The following is an 18446-nucleotide window of genomic DNA, read 5'->3' as shown; positions in this document are numbered from 1 at the left end:
TGACCTCAACCATTACACCAATCCTTACCGGGTTGGATTACCGCCCCCTCAGGCCATGCTTGGAATCTCTCAGGTATACAATCAAACAGCACAATATATAAGTGTTTTCACGTAAAGTAGATTTGTACCACAAATGCGCACAAACACAAACACCATAGGTGATTTAAAAATGTAAGCTCAGTGTGGTCTAAACAGTTTCAACTCTCAAATAGATTTACTATAGCTGTAATGAGTGCATAAGAGTGCAAACCTAGATGATCTTTGTATCACAGGATATTCAATCTAAGTGCTCAAACAAAGATATTTTCCAAACTCAATATATTTCAATCATTAAGTTTTCTCAATACATATATGTATATGAAGCTCTAGCAATGTATATGTTTGGTTTGCAAGATATACTAAATCTTTGTATTTCAGCAGATAATGTAGACTTGTATGGATATTGCTACAAAAAAAGATATAACATACACACAAATACCTTTTCACAAATATATCAATATGAATATCACAGGATATTTGAGTATGTTTGAAAGTATTTTTGCAAGCCCCAAACAAAATACGAACTTCCTAAGTTATTGCAATAAGAGTACAATACTTGGGAATTCACCGCAAGTCTTCTTAGGATATACTTATTGGCAAAGCCTTATAAGAAAACTTAGGTTGTGCTCTCAAAGAAAAATTGATTCATATATGCAATAAACGGAAAAGCAAACCTTTTAAGTAGTAATACTCAATACACTTACAAAATGATATAGATAGATGAAGAAGGAAAGCTTGAGTGGATTTTCAAAAAAGTATGAGCTGTGAGAACAAATAATAAAATATTTTTGTTTGAGAGAGATTTTCTTAATCTTTTTGCTAATCGGTGCTTAATCCACAAAATGAAATAGTATATATAGACATACTAAAAATTTTGACCGTTGGGGACCTATTAGGGATTATTAAAAAAGATTAATGACATTTAAATCAATTTAACCCTGTTTAAAATTATTAACCGCGGTAAAAAAATAGGAGCAACCTGAGAGGTCCGGTCGACCAAAAATGGTTCGGTTGGCCAGGACTCAAATGGCTCGGTCGACCAAGAATAATTTGAACTGAAAGGCTTGGTCGACCGGGGAGGGAGATTTCCCAAACTTCCGAGGTTCGGTCAACCGGGCCTTTTTGAACTGCATGGTTCGGTCGACCAGATCACTGGGAATTCTCCCGAGGATCCTCCGGTCGACCAGATAGTTGGAGTACAAAAGTGGTCGGTGGATCGGGAGGTCAAAATGTTGACTTTCATGTGGTTCGGTCGATCGGCAAGAAATGAACTATGAAGTTCGGTCGACCGGGCCTTGGTCAAACTGTTGACCCAGGGCCGGTTCGGTCGACCAGGTCAAATTGAATTGTGTTGGCCGGTCGACCGAAAGTGCACCAAGTGTGCATTTCGGTCCTATATTGAACCAAACAAGTCCTATTTAAGTGCCTAACAAACATATGTGTAAATGTGTGTTTCTTATTGACACTTGAGGTCCAAATTGAAGACACTAAAAAAGTCCGGTGTCGATCGACCTTCGGGTACACCCTAAGGTCTTTCTAAGGTTCTTTCTCATTCATGGTTTGGTTTGAGCTTACAAAATAAATCATGCATGTGATGTGTGTGCTTATTACAAACGAATACCCTAATTACTATTACAGACAAATTTCACTAAGATTATTACAATTAAGAGCAAGAGTTTGTCTTTAAACTTTGAGCTTTCACGTGACATTGATGATATACTAATATGAACCTGCACATGAACTAGATATTTATTAAATACAAGAGTATTTATCATTATTAAAACCAGGGCGTGACCTATAAGGTTAACACATTGTCACTTGTGAGCATAAAGATAAGAGTGTCACATTTTTTTAAATTTTATATTTCTCAAAATATAAAAATTGTCATCATATATGGCTTTCTAATCACCAGTTAAATGTAAAAATAAATATCATGAAGACTTTAAAAAAAATTAATGGTCTATTTAGTTATGGAAAATATTTTTAATATTTATTTTTAGTTTTAAAAAATAGCTAATTTTTCATTTTTTAGAAACTTTTTCTAAAATAAATTAAAAGTATAAAAAATTTGACACTATTTTCTTGTAAAAATAGTTTTATTTTTAATTTTTTATTTTTTAAATAATTAAAAACGACGTTCTTTATTTTTTAAAATTCATATAGAAAAGGTAACAAATATTTTTTACTGTTTTTAAAATTTCGAACTCTTATTTTGTTAAATTTTAATTATTGAGATTAATTAGGTAGTTTGGAGTCACTTGAGATGTTCCAAAAGACCTATACATATTAAAATTATGCGTGGTAAAAAATAAAAAAATAAAAAAAATTAGGGGATATTTAAATTCAATTAAATTATCAGTTTTTGGAATTTTTTTAAAAAAAAATTAAAGAACCAAAGCAATGTAAGAATTACAAATAATTATATGAATATTTTAGAAAATTTTAAAATAGTGTAATATATATATATATATATATATATATATATAGTACATAATAGTTTTATAAATGATTTTGTATTTATAAATTTGAATAAATCTTCATAACTTTTTATTATTATTTCTTAAAATAATAAATATAAAAATGGGAGAAACGTAAATGTTTTCTTAAAATAAATATTAAAGTATTTTTTTTTGTGTCAATATATATATATATATATATATTAATTTCAGTTACAATTAAAATTGGTAATTTATATAAAGTTCAAATTTCAAATTTATTATGCAATAAATTTTTTTAATATATATTTTTTAAAAATGATAAATCGGGAAATAAATATATCATTTATTATTATGATAGTAATAAATCGATTTATTACGTGTAAGAATTTATTTCTCAATTTATTATTTTTAAAAAATATATATTAAAAGAATTTATTTTTTAATTTATTATGCAGAATAATTTATTTCTAGATTTATTATTTTTTTTTAAAAATATATTAAATAATATTTTTTTATAGAAATGACACGTGACAAATCTCGCTATTTCAAGTAGCGAGATTACGTCAGAGTTATTTCGGGAAATATTTTTTCAAAAAAGATATTCTTTAATATATTAAAAAAAAAAAAAAGGGATAAAACCCGAAAAAACTCATGATTGATGGTTGATGATTCAGATAACACGCTGATGGAAAGTGAAATAGGAACAACTCTCGTCTCCGCTGACCATTGCAGATATAATCTGTGTATGCATGTCATCGAAATGCATTGATCCATCGTATTTGGAGTAGACCTCTTTTCCCTCTCCTCATACGACTGCCTCCGAAGCAAATGCTGGTGAGTCCACCAAGAAACAGAAGAAGACAAGCAAACCCTTCCCGCGAAGCAAAGCCGCCGACCCTCCATCGTACCCTACAATGTCTTTTGGTCTCTTATAATTACGCCCTTTTGATTCATTAAGCGAAGGCAAGAGCCAAAGAGCAAAGGCAAGCGCTCAGTCCTTCTAGTGTTCACACCTCACACCACTCCCCTCCCAGTAAGTAAACGGACCCAGAAAATTTTATTGCAAATCCAAGATATGTAGAGCATTTTCGAAGATGATCGCAGTGGTTCCTCTCGATCTTGGCCCGTTGTACTCTGGGTAATCCCATCTTTCTTGATTTAGTCGGTAATCTGTTTGTATGATTGCCCGAGTGGAACTTGGGTCAGCCGCCGGTTATCTTTTGTTGCAAGATCCGTCCCTTGTTCGTCAATGGTTTGGTATTTTCGAGTTTCGCAGGTCAAGGTCTTTGGTTCGAACTTCGGAAGGAGGTGGGAAGGGTATGGGAGTGGTATTGTGTAGCCCATTAGGCTTCCAATGGGACCGAAAAAAAAAATCTCTTGTGGTTGTGCGTTTCATAGTTATGTTATTTCTAATTTAGAGTTCACCACTTTGTAGGTATAATAATTATCAAGAAATAACACATTGAAATGCAAGTTTCTTAACTTTCTTGTGCTTACTTTCAGATATCCGCACTGGCTGGTAAGAGGATGGTTAGTTTATAGGACATGAGTTTCTAGCAGTGATTGTGGGGAAATGTGGGCATATTTTACATAAATCGGTGGAGATTAGGCATATTTTATATAAGTTTGACCTTCTTCTTGGCCACATAATTTGGTGGGTGCAGAATCTTGTAGAGGGCGATTAAGAATTTAGGATTGATATCTGTTGGATACACTGGATAGACTTGATATACACCTTTCACAGAGAAAGAGAAAGCTCTAAGTAATTAGAGGCCAACTTGTTCATGTCACATTGACTGCATGAATATGCCAGATTGTCTTAGATTAGATGCGTTCAAGATTCAATAAATTAAGAATAGAAAACATTATGGATCATAGATCACTATAGCTGTCAGTGTTTGTTTTTCTTTTCTACATGGATTCCTTGAATTCTTTGTTGTGATGTTCAGTGGTTGGGGCTTGGGTCACTTGGCGACAAAAATATTTATCACCATTCCATCTTTTGTACTTTTATTTTGTATGATCATTTTACGATGCCCATGTTCTCTTTGAAGAATTATATTCTAATGTATAATAATTTGTCAATGGTATATTACTTTGTATCACATGTTGGATGGAATGAACTTTGGTGTAGGGGCTGTTGCAATTTATGGATCTAGAAAATCTCTCTCTATTAATGTTGGCTATTTTTCATGCAATGATTATTGCTTGTTGGGTTTTTGAGGCTTTGATTAAATGGTTCATGATGTTTTGCAGCTAGACTCAATTTCCTGGAGAAATAATTTGGCATTACAGTCCGAGGTTCACTTGAATCCTTGACATGTTCTGCTGCATCAGCTTGCTTCAATTCCATATAATATTCAAAGATGAATGCCTATATAATATTGGAGCCTATTCTCAAGGACATCCTTCTTGTGATCCAACCCTTGAGGGATGATCGGACAATACGACATCATATTGTTAATGAGTTTCGTAATATTGTTCAATCTGTGGAAAGTTTGAGAGGTAACTAATTCTGCATAGCAGTGGTTTTGTGTTTCTATATTTTCATTTGAGTTCATATTTTTAAATTTAAGGTTTATAATGTAGATTCATTAAACACCTTCTTAAATTGTCCAATGATATGTCGATCAAAAAAACTGAAAGGGTTGTGTGAATGTACCATGGGGAATGGAATAGTTCCATTTTTTGTGCATTTTAAGGCCCCACCCCTAGCTTAATCACCAAAAGTTTTAGAAGAGAGGATAAGAGGAAGCAATATAGGGGAATGGTTTGCAGTTGCTTGTGGAAAAAAAAAGAGAAAAAAGGGAAGAAAGAAATAATGCCATTTCTTGAATTTATGTTTAGCCCAAAGAAGACTATCGTACTTATTCCCCAAACAGTGCAGGAACCAACCATTACAAAGTAGGATGTGCAATTATAGAGCCAATTACACAAAAAAACTAATAAAGTCTAGGAAGCAAATTATCAATTTGCAAAGCATAGAACACGAACATTTAGGTGAGAAGTCTTCGAAGAGATTTGGTGAGCCATGGAGCAACTTTAAGTTAAATCTATGTGATTATGGATACTCATGGATACTCTATGCTACAACAGGACATGCCTGTGCTTTAGCGAGGGAAAAAATGATTTTAAAAGCCCTAAATTTTGAACACCAGGTGAACCCCTTCTAGTAATTCTCCTAGCCTGTTACTCCATTCCTTTGTCTTTTTATTCGTTTCATTTTTGTTATGTTGATGACAGTACAAACATGATTCTTGAATATAGAAAGGGAGAGGTTGTTTTCTTTTTCTCCCCACATGAGAGATGACTTGAGAATTTTGGTAGGGGACTCCTCTGGCACTTTCTCCACAAAATTTTTCTTCTCTCAACATATGAAATCCTTGAGCTCTTGTCCTTTCCCCTTGAATAATTGCATCTGGAGCTTGGAGGGCAAAGGGTTCCTTCAAATAAGGGATTTCACATGGACTTTGGTCCTTTACCGGCTTAATTCCAATCATTTGTTGGACATAAGAGACCTTATAAGGCTATCAGTCCAGAGTGTTTTATGTGCTCTGAGTTAAATGAAATTACTGACCACTTATTCTTACACTCGGGTGGCTAAGCGGCTTTGGGTCCTTTTCTTTTCGGTCTTTGGTGAGGCTGTGTTGTGCCCTCTTGACCTAGAGTTGATACCTTCTTGAAGGTGTGTTATTGCCTTATAGGCTTTAGAAGAATTAAGAAAAGGCTGGCCCTTTCGAGATTTGCTATCTTTGCTCTCTATTATACTCTTTGGACAGAAAGGAAATGCCGGGGTTTTTAATGGCAAAGCAACTCCCTCTTGCCTTCTTTGGGATAGAGTGGTTTTCCTTGCTTCCTTTTGGGCTCACTCATTTGCTTTGTTTTCTTTTTATTTTTATTTTTATTTTATTTTTTCGGTGGGGATTGTTATCCAAGGGGCTGGAGGGGAGCATTATTGTAATTTTCTTTGTTCTGTTTGCTCTATTTACTTTAGGAGGGCCTCGTATCCTCCATCCCTTGTAAATTCTTCTCTTTCCTGTTAATGAAACTCTTCTTCTTCCCAAAGACAAAGAGACCCAACGTGAGTAAGATACAAATTCTTCGGGATGGACCCATGATACGGTCCAATTCAATGTTAGATTCTCTTGCCATGCCATTCATTAAATTTTTTAGAGTTTCTACTTTTCAATTAGGTGATAAAAAAATATTTTTATTGGCTACAAATTCACTGATTAGTTGGTTTGTTGATTAAATGGTGCAAACAGGTGCAATTGTGGAGCCATTTGGATCATTTGTGTCTAATCTATTCACAAGATGGGGAGATTTGGATATTTCTATAGAGTTACCAAATGGTTCATATATTTCTTTTGCTGGAAAGAAGCGCAAGCACAATTTACTAGGGGATGTATTGGATGCATTGAGGAGGATGGGTAATTTGCTGCTATCTCAAGATTTTGATTTCTTTTTCTTGAATGTGTTTTCTACATTTTGCGTCATTTCTTAAACATGTAATTCTACTGTCAAGTACCTCTTAAGGATCCATTTTTTTGGTATTCATATGCAATATAAAATTTGCCATTAATCCAAGTTAATGCATTTGAATTGCTATGACAAATTTTTGTATGCCTTTATCTTTGTAGGACGCATGATTAACTCAAGTTATTGAAGCCATAGGTGTTGATTGTTTATTTGGGAATACACCCTTTGTATGCATAGAAGTGTTAGTAGGATGAACCTTATGCTGCATTCTAGTTTGTATTTTTTGAAATATGAGTTTTTTTTTCAAGAAAAAAAAAAATATCAGTTAGGAACTTGAGGTTATAAATATGTTAATGTTGGTGTTGTTTGGTTTTTATTTTTAAAAATAAATATTTCTTTTTAGTGATCAGATTGGAAGAGACTGGAGTGCTTTTCTTAATTAATAGATTCTCCACTTTTTTTTTGGTGTTTTTGTTTGATTTAAGAGTGTATCTTTTCCTTTAGTCATTCTCCTTATATTCTTGCTAAAATTTCTTTATTTATCTGAAAAAAAGTAGTGTAGATTAGATGCCTAAGATGAGGGGTGAAAACTGTCCGACTTAACGTGCTTATCCATCTCAAAATAACCTCCATCCTGTTTGTGAATAGGTGGTCTGGGTTGCACATATAGGACCACAGAAGAAAAAATCCCTAGAGATAAAGATGGAAATTGACAAACCTTGTATCCAAGATCCCTGCTCTGATGCATTCCCCATAATCAACTCAATCTTTCCTAGATTACTTGATAACCCTGAAACTGCCTAAAAGCAAATGAGAATACATGTTAGGAGTCTTGCTAGGTCTTTCTACATATTGCAGCAAATCAATGTATGTTTGGCATATAGAAGTTGAGAAGTAATTCCCTTTGAATTCCTGCACTCTCCAACTTCAAAGCCTTTGACTAAGTTGCCTATGGATCTATGGAAGCCTTCTCCATCATTCTACATGATATTCTTTTGGATTTTTACTACCTTGGATTCCATTGATAATGCTTCTTAAATTGCTGCATATTTTTTTCCCCTCCTGTTTTCATTTTTCACAGTTTTCAGAATAAGATATATTTTTAATAAATGAGAACTAGAGATGACATTAGCAGCAAGGGGCATGATATAACATTACCATTTGGGTTTCCACCCTACTGCCCCTCCCCCCTGTGGGCCCCCCAATCCCCAACCAAAAGAAATCCTTTAGGGGGTGTTTGTTTGAGTATGGGTATCTGACTTGGGAAGCATATTTGCATTCCCTGGAGTGTAAGGATCCCCATGAAACTAGGGCATCCTATTCACACCCTCCCCCAGTGTTAAGTTTCATGGGAATCCTATTCCCTTGGGAATCTTAATTTTTAGATCAAATTGCCCTCACTATTTTGGATTTTGGATAATAATGTCCTTACAATATAATATATTCATGCTCTATTATTAGATTTAAAATAATAAATTATTCATAAAATAAAAGTAAAAAATTTAAATCAGCTTAAATATTAGTTATTTTAATTAGAAAAAATGTGTAACATGTTAATATAATATTTAAAATTACAATTTTTAGTTAAAATTTTATTATTTATTAATTAGTAAATAAATCAAAATTTTAAGTAAAAATATTAAAATGGCAATTAAAAATATTATTTAACATAATTAAAAATATTAATCAGAAAATTTTAATTTATTTCTTAATTAGACAATATTAAAATGTTTATTAAAAGTGTTAATATTTATTTTAATTGGCATATGTAATTTATTAAATAAAAGTAATATTATTTAGAATTTTTTTTAATATAATAGTTGTATTTAGACACTATAGTGACCTCAATTATCGGCTAATTGATTATTAAATATTAATTTTTTTAAATTTATAATTATTGAAAATGAGGATATAGATTTAACTAAGTTCATATTCTTAGTAGGTTTTGTATTGAAAAGTACTATTATTCTTCATATATTTGTTACTCACATGCTAATGGTATAATGGTCATCTTTTTATTACCTACCAAAATTCTCATGTTGAACCAAACATTGACATGGGAATCCTGTATACATTCTTATGAATCTTACAACGCGTACCAAACAAAAAAGCTTCCCAAGAGGCAGGCATCTTATTCCCAAGAATGAGATTCCCGGGGATGTCATTCCATGGAAGTATTTTTTATGCTGCGAACGAATGACCTCTTGGGGGAAATAGATTGCCAGTTTTTTAGTATGTTGATAGTTATAATAATGATTCGTATTTCAGTTCCATAATAACATGGATTCGCAGGTAGATGTCGGAAATTGCAATTCATCCCCAATGCAAGAGTCCCGATTTTAAAGTTTGAGAACCACCAGAACATCTCCTGTGACGTCTCAATTGATAATCTGAAGGGACTCATGAAGTCCAAATTCTTATATTGGATAAGTGGGATAGATGGACGCTTTCGTGAATTGGTTTTGCTGGTACTTTATTATGATATTCCAATATTTGCTGCTATGGATGGATGGTGCTATGATAAAACATATTGAACCCCTCCTTCCCCCCCTCAATGTAGGTCAAGGAATGGGCCAAAGCACATGCCATCAATAATCCAAAGGCTGGAACTTTGAACTCATACTCACTCACTCTGCTTGTTATCTTCCATTTTCAGGTAATTTTTGTCAAGTTTTCTTAAATTGATCCACATAATTGTCAGGGTTAAAAGGAATATTCCCTACTTGTTCAGCTGTTCCATGGCATGCATCCAAGATGGCTGAATGGGTGGATAAAAGTTGCATTACAAATTGCAGGCTCCCCCCCGCCCCGGCGCGATCGGCGGCAGTGAGTGGGTGGGAGAGCAGTTGAGTTAATATGCTTGTACTGCTTCTGTGCTTTATCTAATGATTTAATTTGTACTCTATTTTTTATGCTGAAATGATGGATTGTATGCATTTGTCAGCCATTCATTCTGCTAAAATCATATATCTTGCTGGTTGTGTGATGCTCTCAATGTGTGATCCAATCGTTCTGCCCTACATCCCTGAAACAATTGATTCTGCTTATCTATGCATCCTCTTTTACATATTTTTTGTTTCTTTGTTTTTCATTTGAAGCTTTATGTGTTCCTTATGGTACATCTGTGATCTTTAGTTCTTACTATGAGGAACCTGAGCTTCCTTTCCTTCATTCTGATTATTTTTAGTGTATTTTTCCAGACTTGTGTACCTGCCATTCTGCCTCCTCTTAAAGAAATCTATCCAGGAAATATTGTTGATGATCTTTCAGGTAACTATGATCTTTGATTCCTTTTTAACTCAAAAATTGCATTTCTTCTATTGCTTGAATTTAGAGGTTTAGGTTTTGCCTTTTTTTCTTTTTTGGGGGGGGGAAGGGGGGTGCTTAATTTTTATACTTGTGTCTTGATCAAAATAAGTCTTGCAATTTATGAAGTTGTTAAGTGCTAGAGAAATTACAACTTTGAAAAGTATAAAGAGGCAAGAAAAGATGCAAAAAAACCCGTTAGTGAAGCTAAACATAGATTATTTAATAATTTGTATGCTAGATTAGATACAAAAGAAGGGGAAAAAGACATTTAAACTTGCTAGAGCTAGAGAAAGAAAGAGTAAAGACTTAGGTAATGTAAAATGTATAAAAAATGAGAATGATATTGTCTTAGTTAAGGAAGAAGACATAAAAGAAAAATGACCAAATTACTTTAGTAAGCTATTTAATGAAAACCAAGTAGAAAGCTTAAGATTAGAATTGACAAATGAGGAAAATACTAAAAATATGAGATCTATTTATAATATTAGAATTAGAGTTAATAAAGTTAAGTTTGCACTAAAAAAGATGAAAAATGAAAAAACTATAGGACTGGATAACATTCCAATTGAAGTTTGGAAATGCTTAGATGATAACAAAATTATATGGTTGACTAATTTATTTTACACAATTATAAAAACTAAGAAAATAACAAACAAACGGAGCAAAAATACTTTAATACCTGTATACATAAATAAAGGAGATATTCAAAATTATAATGACTATGGTAGAATTAAACTTACGTGTAATACAATGAAACTGTAGGAAATGGTAGTTGAACAAAGATTAAGGCTAGAAATGAAAGTCTTAGAAAATTAATTTGGTTTTATGCCTGGAAGATCTAGTATAGGAGCTATATATCTTTTAATAAGATTAATGGAAAAGTTTAGGGAAAAGAAGAGGGACTTGCATATGGTATTTATCAACTTAGAGAAAGCATATAATAGGATACATAAGGAAGTTCTATGGTGGGTTTTAGAAAAAAAGGGTGTATGCAGTAGGTATACTAATGTCATTAAGGATATGTATGATGGAGTAATGACTAGTGTTAGTACTATAGGTGGAGGGACTAGAGAATTTCCAATGTCAACAAATATACATCAAGAATTTGCTTTGAGCCTTTTGTCTTTTTGTTTAAGTGATGGATGAACTTACTAGGAGTATCCAAAATGAGATATTGTGGTATATGTTGTTTGTAGATGAGATTGTTTTGATTGATGAAACTAGGGATAGAGTAGAATCTAAAGTTAGTATTATGGAGAGAAGTTTTAGAATCTAGAGGCTTTAGGATAAGTAGAAATAAGACAGAATATATGAAATGTAATTTCAGTAATAGTAGGGCGAATATTGGAGACAAAGTTAAACTTGATAATGAAGAAATCAATAGCACTTTTTTTGATACCTTGGATTTATTATGCAAGCTGAAGGAGAAATTGAATAGAGTATAAGCAAGTCGGGGAAAATGGAGAAGTGCTTCAAATGCGCTTTGTGATTGTAGAATACCCTTAAAATTAAAAGGAAAATTTTATAGAACAATTGTAAGACCAGCAACTATGCTATATGGATTAGAATATTGGGCAACTAAGAAACAACATATCCAAAAAGTAAAAGTTGCCGAGATGAGAATGCTTAGATGGATGAGTGGTATAACGTTAAAAGATAAATTAAGAAATGAACATATTTGTGGTGAGTTAGGTGTAGCTCTTGTAAAAGATTAGATAAGGGAGGGATGACTCAAATGGTTTAGGCATTTGCAATGTAGGTCACAATGTCACATTGTGCGCCAATGAGGAAAAGTGAATTAGTTACTATGAGAAGTAGTAGAAGGGATAGGGGTAGACCTATAACAATTTGGAATGAGATAGTAAAAATTTAAATAGCCATGAATTTTTCCAAGGAAATTGATCATAGGAGTTAGGAAATTGTCCATGATCGCATAAATTGGCAGAAAATGATTTATGTAACTGACCCCACATAGTGGGACTTAAGGGCCTAAGACTTGGTTTTTTTATTGTTGTTGTATTCTTAAATGCCAACTCACATCTTTTCCTTAATTTTGACTTGCTGCTATTATGCAGTGTGGTCTGGTACTGGCGCCGCTGTGTTTGTGGCTCAAGTCTCTATGATCTCTATCCTTCTGGTTTATTTAAATGGTTTCTTGGAAAGCCACGCCCACTGTTAATGATCCAAATTTGTAGTGTTTGGAAAGACTGAAGAATCTCTAGTGGTTATTGTTGTAAGAAATTTGTGGATGACTAAATGAATTCCAAGATTATGAGGGCCTTGATGACTCAAGGATGTATCTATAAGTGCACGTTCCATGATTACTTGAAGAGGACAATTGTGATGTGCAATTTGAAAGGGCATCCTTGAGTCCTGAAAGAGTGGTGATTATAATGTAGTTTTAAATAAGGTTGAGCATTTTAAGAGTGCTTCTACATGAAGGGGAGAGAATTTGTCTTGCTTCAATGTATTGGATTAACCATCATGGTCATGAGTATAATTTTGGCTTTGTTGATTTGATGTCAGCAGATGAATTTATGTTTTGTAAGAAGAAAATTTTAAGGCATCTTTACTTGTGGGAGACAGTTTCATTTCCAATTTTAGTTTTTTTTTTTCCCCAGTGAATTACCAAAATATGACCTTGCACAGTATTAAACATATATTAATGTTAAAGCTTGATATACATTGTTGGCCCCCAACATAAACAGCTCGACCTTTTAGGTAAAGTGGTAATCTAACATGGTATCAAATTTGGTTACCAGAAGATCCTGGGTTCTAGTCTTGTTTCCCGCATTTACTATGTGGTGCTTAAAAAAATTGTTTTATTCCCTCTAATGGGTGTATCTACCGTGTGTTTATCTCTCCACATGCTGCTAGGCTATACATGCAGGAGAGTATTAAAGCTTGATCTACATTGTTGGCCCACAACCTAAATAGCTTAAGCTTTTAGGTACAGTGGCAATCCAACAATCAAGTATAGCAATATTTTAAAAGTAGTTAAAACCAGAAAAAAAAAAATTGGTATTGGTCTGTTTGGTATGGCTTTGTTTGGGAATTCAAGTTACCAAGAAACTGATTTATCAAATTTTACTCTTAATTCTGAACCAAACTAAACTTTATAATCCCTTAATTAACGGTATATGTTGGAGCATTGGAAGTTCTGGGGCTAATTTTTGTGCTGACAAATATTTGAAGATGAAGCAAGGATGAGGATTTATCCAAGCCTGCTATTCCAGTTACGTTATTAGAAAATGTTTTCAGTTAAACTCAGCACTTTTGAAATTAATATGTAGAGACAAAAATTTGTTCAATAAAAAATTTAGTTTGAATAAAGATGATTTATTGGTGATGAAGACTAGCGAGTAGTATATCGGTGATGAAGATCATATTGCTGGTAGGATAAGACTGGTTAGCATGGCTTCAAGAGTATGGTTTTGTTCTTTGGTCAAGAACATCCATTTGTGTGAGTGAGGCTGAAAGTTGGACAAATTTTTTTTGAACATGATAGGACACAAGCTCTACATAGCAAATGATCTGAATTATTGCAGATTAAGATTTCTCTGTGGCTCACAAGATGCGTCTTTTCGTGTACAGATGTGTCCATGAGAGAGAGAGAGGCAAAACCCCTTGTTTGTGCGGCTTTTGTATTTAGAAGTTAAAGAAGTTTAGGGATAGATTATCTGTTTCTTGGTATGGGACTCTTGAAAAGAAGTCTTCCATTTGTTTGGTCATTTCTGTATGTAATAATGTGCAATAGTAACTTTTCCCCCTAGCTTTTTTTGTGGTGGTTTTACTTGAAAGTCGAAGTGATATAAAGGCCATTACCCAGTGCTGGTTCTACTCTCTGGTGTTCCTGGAGGAAAGGTTTGGATATGGTCCCAACCTTCAGCATTTTTGTATGATGTGGCTGCTCCATGACTTGAACCCACGTACTTCCTTTCGACAGCCTGGGACTTTGTCATTGCATTAGGTGATGATTCCTAGAGGGCAGGACTTCTCTCTTTTTCTTTTTCTTTTTCAATTAGTAAAAGAATGTCTTGAGATAATGGTCTTTTTGGGTGGATTATACCAATAGTTTAGTGATTTTGGTGAGTTGAGATTACTCATTATACAAATTTCTTAACCAATAATATAGAACCCTTAGGTTGAGTTCCCTGATCCTCACTTTTCATTTGGTGCTTCCTGCTCTTTTTTTTCTTGTAATAGTACTAGAGACTTGTTTGAAACGTCATTTCAACATCCTAAAAATTTTTCATTGAAGATAGCAAGAACCAAGATATTTCTGGAATTGTATCTGGTAATAGTATGTAAAGTATTTTAAATACCCCTGGAATGTAGGTTTGTAATAGGACCTTGTATTCATGCAGGTGTGAGGGATGTCGTGGAGAGACAGATTGAGGAAACTTGTGCTGCTAACATAGCCAGGTTTAAATCAGATTGCAAAATACCGGCTAATCGAAGTTCTTTGTCTGTGCTCTTCATTTCGTTCTTTGCAAAGGTAACTTTTTTTTTTCATCATGATTTGCTACCATTAGATGTGTATTATAGAACACCTAGTGAGATAATTTGATAGCATGTTCCACAGGCGAGTTGTAGAAAATATATTGAGTGATTTTTTTTTAGTTACTTCAGTTTTAAAGGCATTCAATATTTATGGTTCCTTTACCACCTTATGTGCTATTTAACTTACAATACACAAACACACAAACTGAAGTCAATGGGCAACACATGCATGACAAGGGCACATATAGTTACTTAAAAAGAAAGTGGGTGGATAGTTATTCTCCCTCCCCTACCCCCTTCCTATAGCATGTGTATTGGTCCAACTGCTCTCTCTCTCTCTCTAAATTTAGCTCTCACACAAGAGGTCAGTGAAAGTTTCTAGCAAGGAAACCAGAATCTCGGGAAAGAATGCCCAAACCATATGGAAAAGAAAAGATTCAAGAACCTGGTTGATGTAGGACAAGAATCAAGACCTTGGGAAGATCTATGTTGGAGAATAATTAAGAAGAATTAGGTTGACGGATTATTGAGTTTAGTTAGTAGTTTATTATGTGTTTATTTTAATTAGTATGTTATTATGTGTATTCGGGAGCTTGTTTGTAGTATTTGTGTATTCTAGGGGTGTGTTTGCAATGTAATGCAGTTTTAGGGGTTTATATGTAATTTCCTGTGAAGAGGCTTTCTTATAAATGGTGTGTGAAAGCCATGTTGCAAGCAATTGATGTGCAATTTGAATTGAACTAATGTGAGTTTCCCCCTTATATCTCCTCTCCTCTCTTCCTCTTCCTCTCTTCAATTTCCTTGTTATTTCTCCCTTAGTTGCAGACCATTGATGCTGCCCCTGCATCATTTGGTATCAGAGCCCAACCATGATCTCATTCTTCCATTTCAATTCCCCCATCTTCCTCTTTCTTCCCTTCTTCTTTTCTTTTTCTTCCCCTCTTGTTCCTCCTTCTTTTCTCTGTTCTGCTCTCCCGTTCTGTCCCTAATCCCCTGCTGCCCAGCCGCATTCTGCTCTTTCTTTTTATCTGTTTCTCTTCTCCTCCTCCTCCTCCTTCTTCTTCTTCTTCTTCTTCTTCTTCTTCGTGCTCCCTTATTTTTTTTTCCATAACTCTCTCAACTATCTTTCTGATTACTGAATTTGTTCCTGTCTCCTCTACTTGTAGCAGTTTCTGTACAGCAATTCCTCCAATCCTCCATTTTCTTCTTCTTTTCTCTTCTTCATTTTCTTAATTCTTTCTATCTCTCTCTATTTCTGAATTTCAATCTTAAAAAAAAAAGGAAAAGGAAGAGCAGTTTTGAACTTTTCGAAAATTCCAATCGTGTCTCCAATCTTTCTAACATCTATTTCCCAGATGATTTTCAAGACACCTCCACTACCTACATAACCAGAACCCCCTGAAACCCTTTCCCCTAAAATTTTGTCGTTGTCCACACCCTGCCCTAACCTCTCCAGCCAATAGCCCTTTTGAAATCCTAAGTTCCTGCTCTTTTTTCATCACATCACCAACACCAGTGGAATCCCCATCCCTTGATTTCCCCTTCCCCACCTTTTATCAGTTGAGGACCCTTGCTAGTGGTGCACGCAGCCCATCAAAGCCATTCAGAATCCTTAAAAAACACCAATTCACTTAATTAAATTTAAAGATAAATCAAATTTTATGTATCTTTTTGTTGAATGGTATTTTGATCTTTTGAATGATTAGCCTATTCAATGGCTATTCTAATTCAAACATGGGATAGTATAATAGCTATAGTCAGTCCAATCCTATAAGCCTTAGCCACCAAACCAAATGCACCCAAAAAGGCTCCCTTCTTGTGGGTTAAAATGTCTTGCCTTACTCTTCTGCCTTTTAAAACATCAATTTTTTAAGTTAATTAAAAATTTTCTAGTCTCTTAAGAATTATTCTCTAGTTTATTATGATTTATTGTGAGTTGCTGCACAAATATGGAATATGATCAAATAATAGTAAATTCTATCAATTGAAGTTTTGAATTTACTGAGTGATATTCTGGGATAGTTACTACTTATGAAATGGGATCCTTAATATTTTCCTATACTTCATTAGCTGTACTATTTAATCAATATTTATACATGGATATTTTAGGAAATGAAAAGGAGACCAAAATGGGGGAATTCCCTTTCAATATGTAATTGAGTGAATACTCACATACAAATGCCCCTTTTATTCAGGAGGTTGCTTAATTTTTATTGCATATTTTAGGAAATAAAAAGGGGCCGAAATGGGGAATTCCCTTTCAATATATAATTAAGTGTATTAAAAAGTTAGCTTGATTTTTATTTTATTTTTTTGCCTTTTTTGGTTTTATGTTTTGCAGTTCTCTGACATTGCTTTAAGGGCCTCGGAGCAAGGCCTTTGCCCCTTCGCAGGAAAATGGGAGGACATAAGAACCAATATGAGATGGCAGCCCAAGACATACACATTTTTTGTAAATTCCTTGCCTCTCAACACACACACACACACACAAAGAAAATGAAAAGCTAACAATTATCATTTTCTTGATCGCTGATGGCTGCCTAGATTGAGGATCCTTTTGAGCAGCCGGACAATACTGCGAGGACCGTGAGCAGCGGGCAGCTAACAAGGATATCTGAAGCATTTAAGAGAACCCATAGTGAGCTTGTCTCAGCAAATCAGAATCGTAATTCTATCATCGCCACTCTAGTTAGGCCACAAATATCAAGATTCATTGGAGGAACAGCACCGGTTCGAAGCCCAGGCACTTCTGGCAGAGGGCCCCCACAGGCCCGCCAACAGGTGCGAAGAGCTGCATACTCTACTGCACAATTGCGCCCTCAGTTTCAGAACATGTCTCGTGGGACCCGCTCAGCCCGTCCCAAGGCCGTCTCAAACCAAAGACCTCCGCAGTCTGGTCATGGTCAACCACAAATGGTGTGGAGGCCGAGGTCTGATAGATAAATGGTTTAGAAAGCATCTTGGATGGTCCGATTAATTTGATGCCTTACAAGAACAAAGAAGTTTGCAGGTATATATGCTGGGGTTCGAATATTTTTGTATTGGGTTTGCACCTACTACTTGATTAGGACCTGGTGATTGGAAAGTTCTGGTATGTTTTGACCCATAAGACTTCATCCGCAGGATTTTATATATGATGGGACATCCAAAATTCTAAGAAGATAAAATTAATGGAGGATGTGCTGGGGTTTGAATCCTTTGTATTGGGTTTGCACTTACTCCTTGATTAGGGCCTGGTGATTGTAAAGTTTAGGTATATTTTGACCCATTAGACTCTTCATCATCATGGATTTAAAAAAATCCGATAAAATTAATATATTAATGCTCCATTGCCTGTATGCCGAGCGTGGAGCTGTTATTAATTATTAAAAGAACAGTAATTTTTAGGGTAAAAGATGCATACCTATTTTGAGATTTGATAAAAAGACATGAATTTTTCTTCAAACATGAGCTGATTTTGTAATATGAAGCATTATTGGATCATAACTGTTTACATATGACTACTGTAATGTTAACAAATTTTGGAAAACAAAGTCCATTTTTTGGGGTAAAAGTTGTAGTTGCGCTCTGACGTTTTATTGGATTGGTTAATGCTTGAATTCTGCATAATGATATTTAACTTTACACTTTTCAAAAAGTAAAATTACAATTTCAGAGATGGGAGCTCAATATACACAT

The 18446-nt window shown here is 34.3% G+C and overlaps 1 protein-coding gene across 5 annotated transcripts; it reads left to right on the top strand.

The window, feature by feature from the left end:
• Positions 1-3131: 3131 nt before the first annotated feature.
• LOC131165837 (protein HESO1) lies at positions 3132-17965 on the top strand. Of its 5 annotated transcripts, none has more exons than XM_058123947.1 (9): positions 3132-3460; positions 4734-4982; positions 6743-6907; positions 9249-9424; positions 9517-9612; positions 10157-10226; positions 14633-14763; positions 17110-17220; positions 17313-17965. In XM_058123947.1, the coding sequence occupies exons 2-9, from the start codon at positions 4844-4846 to the stop codon at positions 17709-17711; spliced, it is 1287 nt and encodes a 428-aa protein (XP_057979930.1). In that variant the 5' UTR covers positions 3132-3460; positions 4734-4843; the 3' UTR covers positions 17712-17965. The 5 variants fall into 5 exon arrangements, with proteins under 5 accessions (XP_057979930.1, XP_057979927.1, XP_057979929.1 ...); XM_058123944.1 differs by having other exon boundaries at positions 3137-3615; XM_058123946.1 differs by having other exon boundaries at positions 3138-3510.
• The last annotated feature ends 481 nt before the right edge of the window (positions 17966-18446 follow it).

Source organism: Malania oleifera, chromosome 10 (assembly GCF_029873635.1).
Source record: "Malania oleifera isolate guangnan ecotype guangnan chromosome 10, ASM2987363v1, whole genome shotgun sequence".
NCBI classification, from domain to species: domain Eukaryota; kingdom Viridiplantae; phylum Streptophyta; class Magnoliopsida; order Santalales; family Ximeniaceae; genus Malania; species Malania oleifera.
Note: the sequence above shows the minus strand (reverse complement) of the source record. Positions and strands in the feature narration are given on the sequence as shown.

What these genes read in the sequence shown, in the direction of transcription:
- LOC131165837 (XM_058123947.1), top strand. Translation starts at nt 4,844, where the DNA reads ATGAATGCCTATATAATATTGGAGCCTATTCTCAAGGACATCCTTCTT. An exon ending in TTGTTATCTTCCATTTTCAG is followed by an intron (nt 9,613 to 10,156) that starts GTAATTTTTGTC and finishes GTATTTTTCCAG; the next exon opens with ACTTGTGTACCTGCCATTCT. An exon ending in CCAAGACATACACATTTTTT is followed by an intron (nt 17,221 to 17,312) that starts GTAAATTCCTTG and finishes ATGGCTGCCTAG; the next exon opens with ATTGAGGATCCTTTTGAGCA.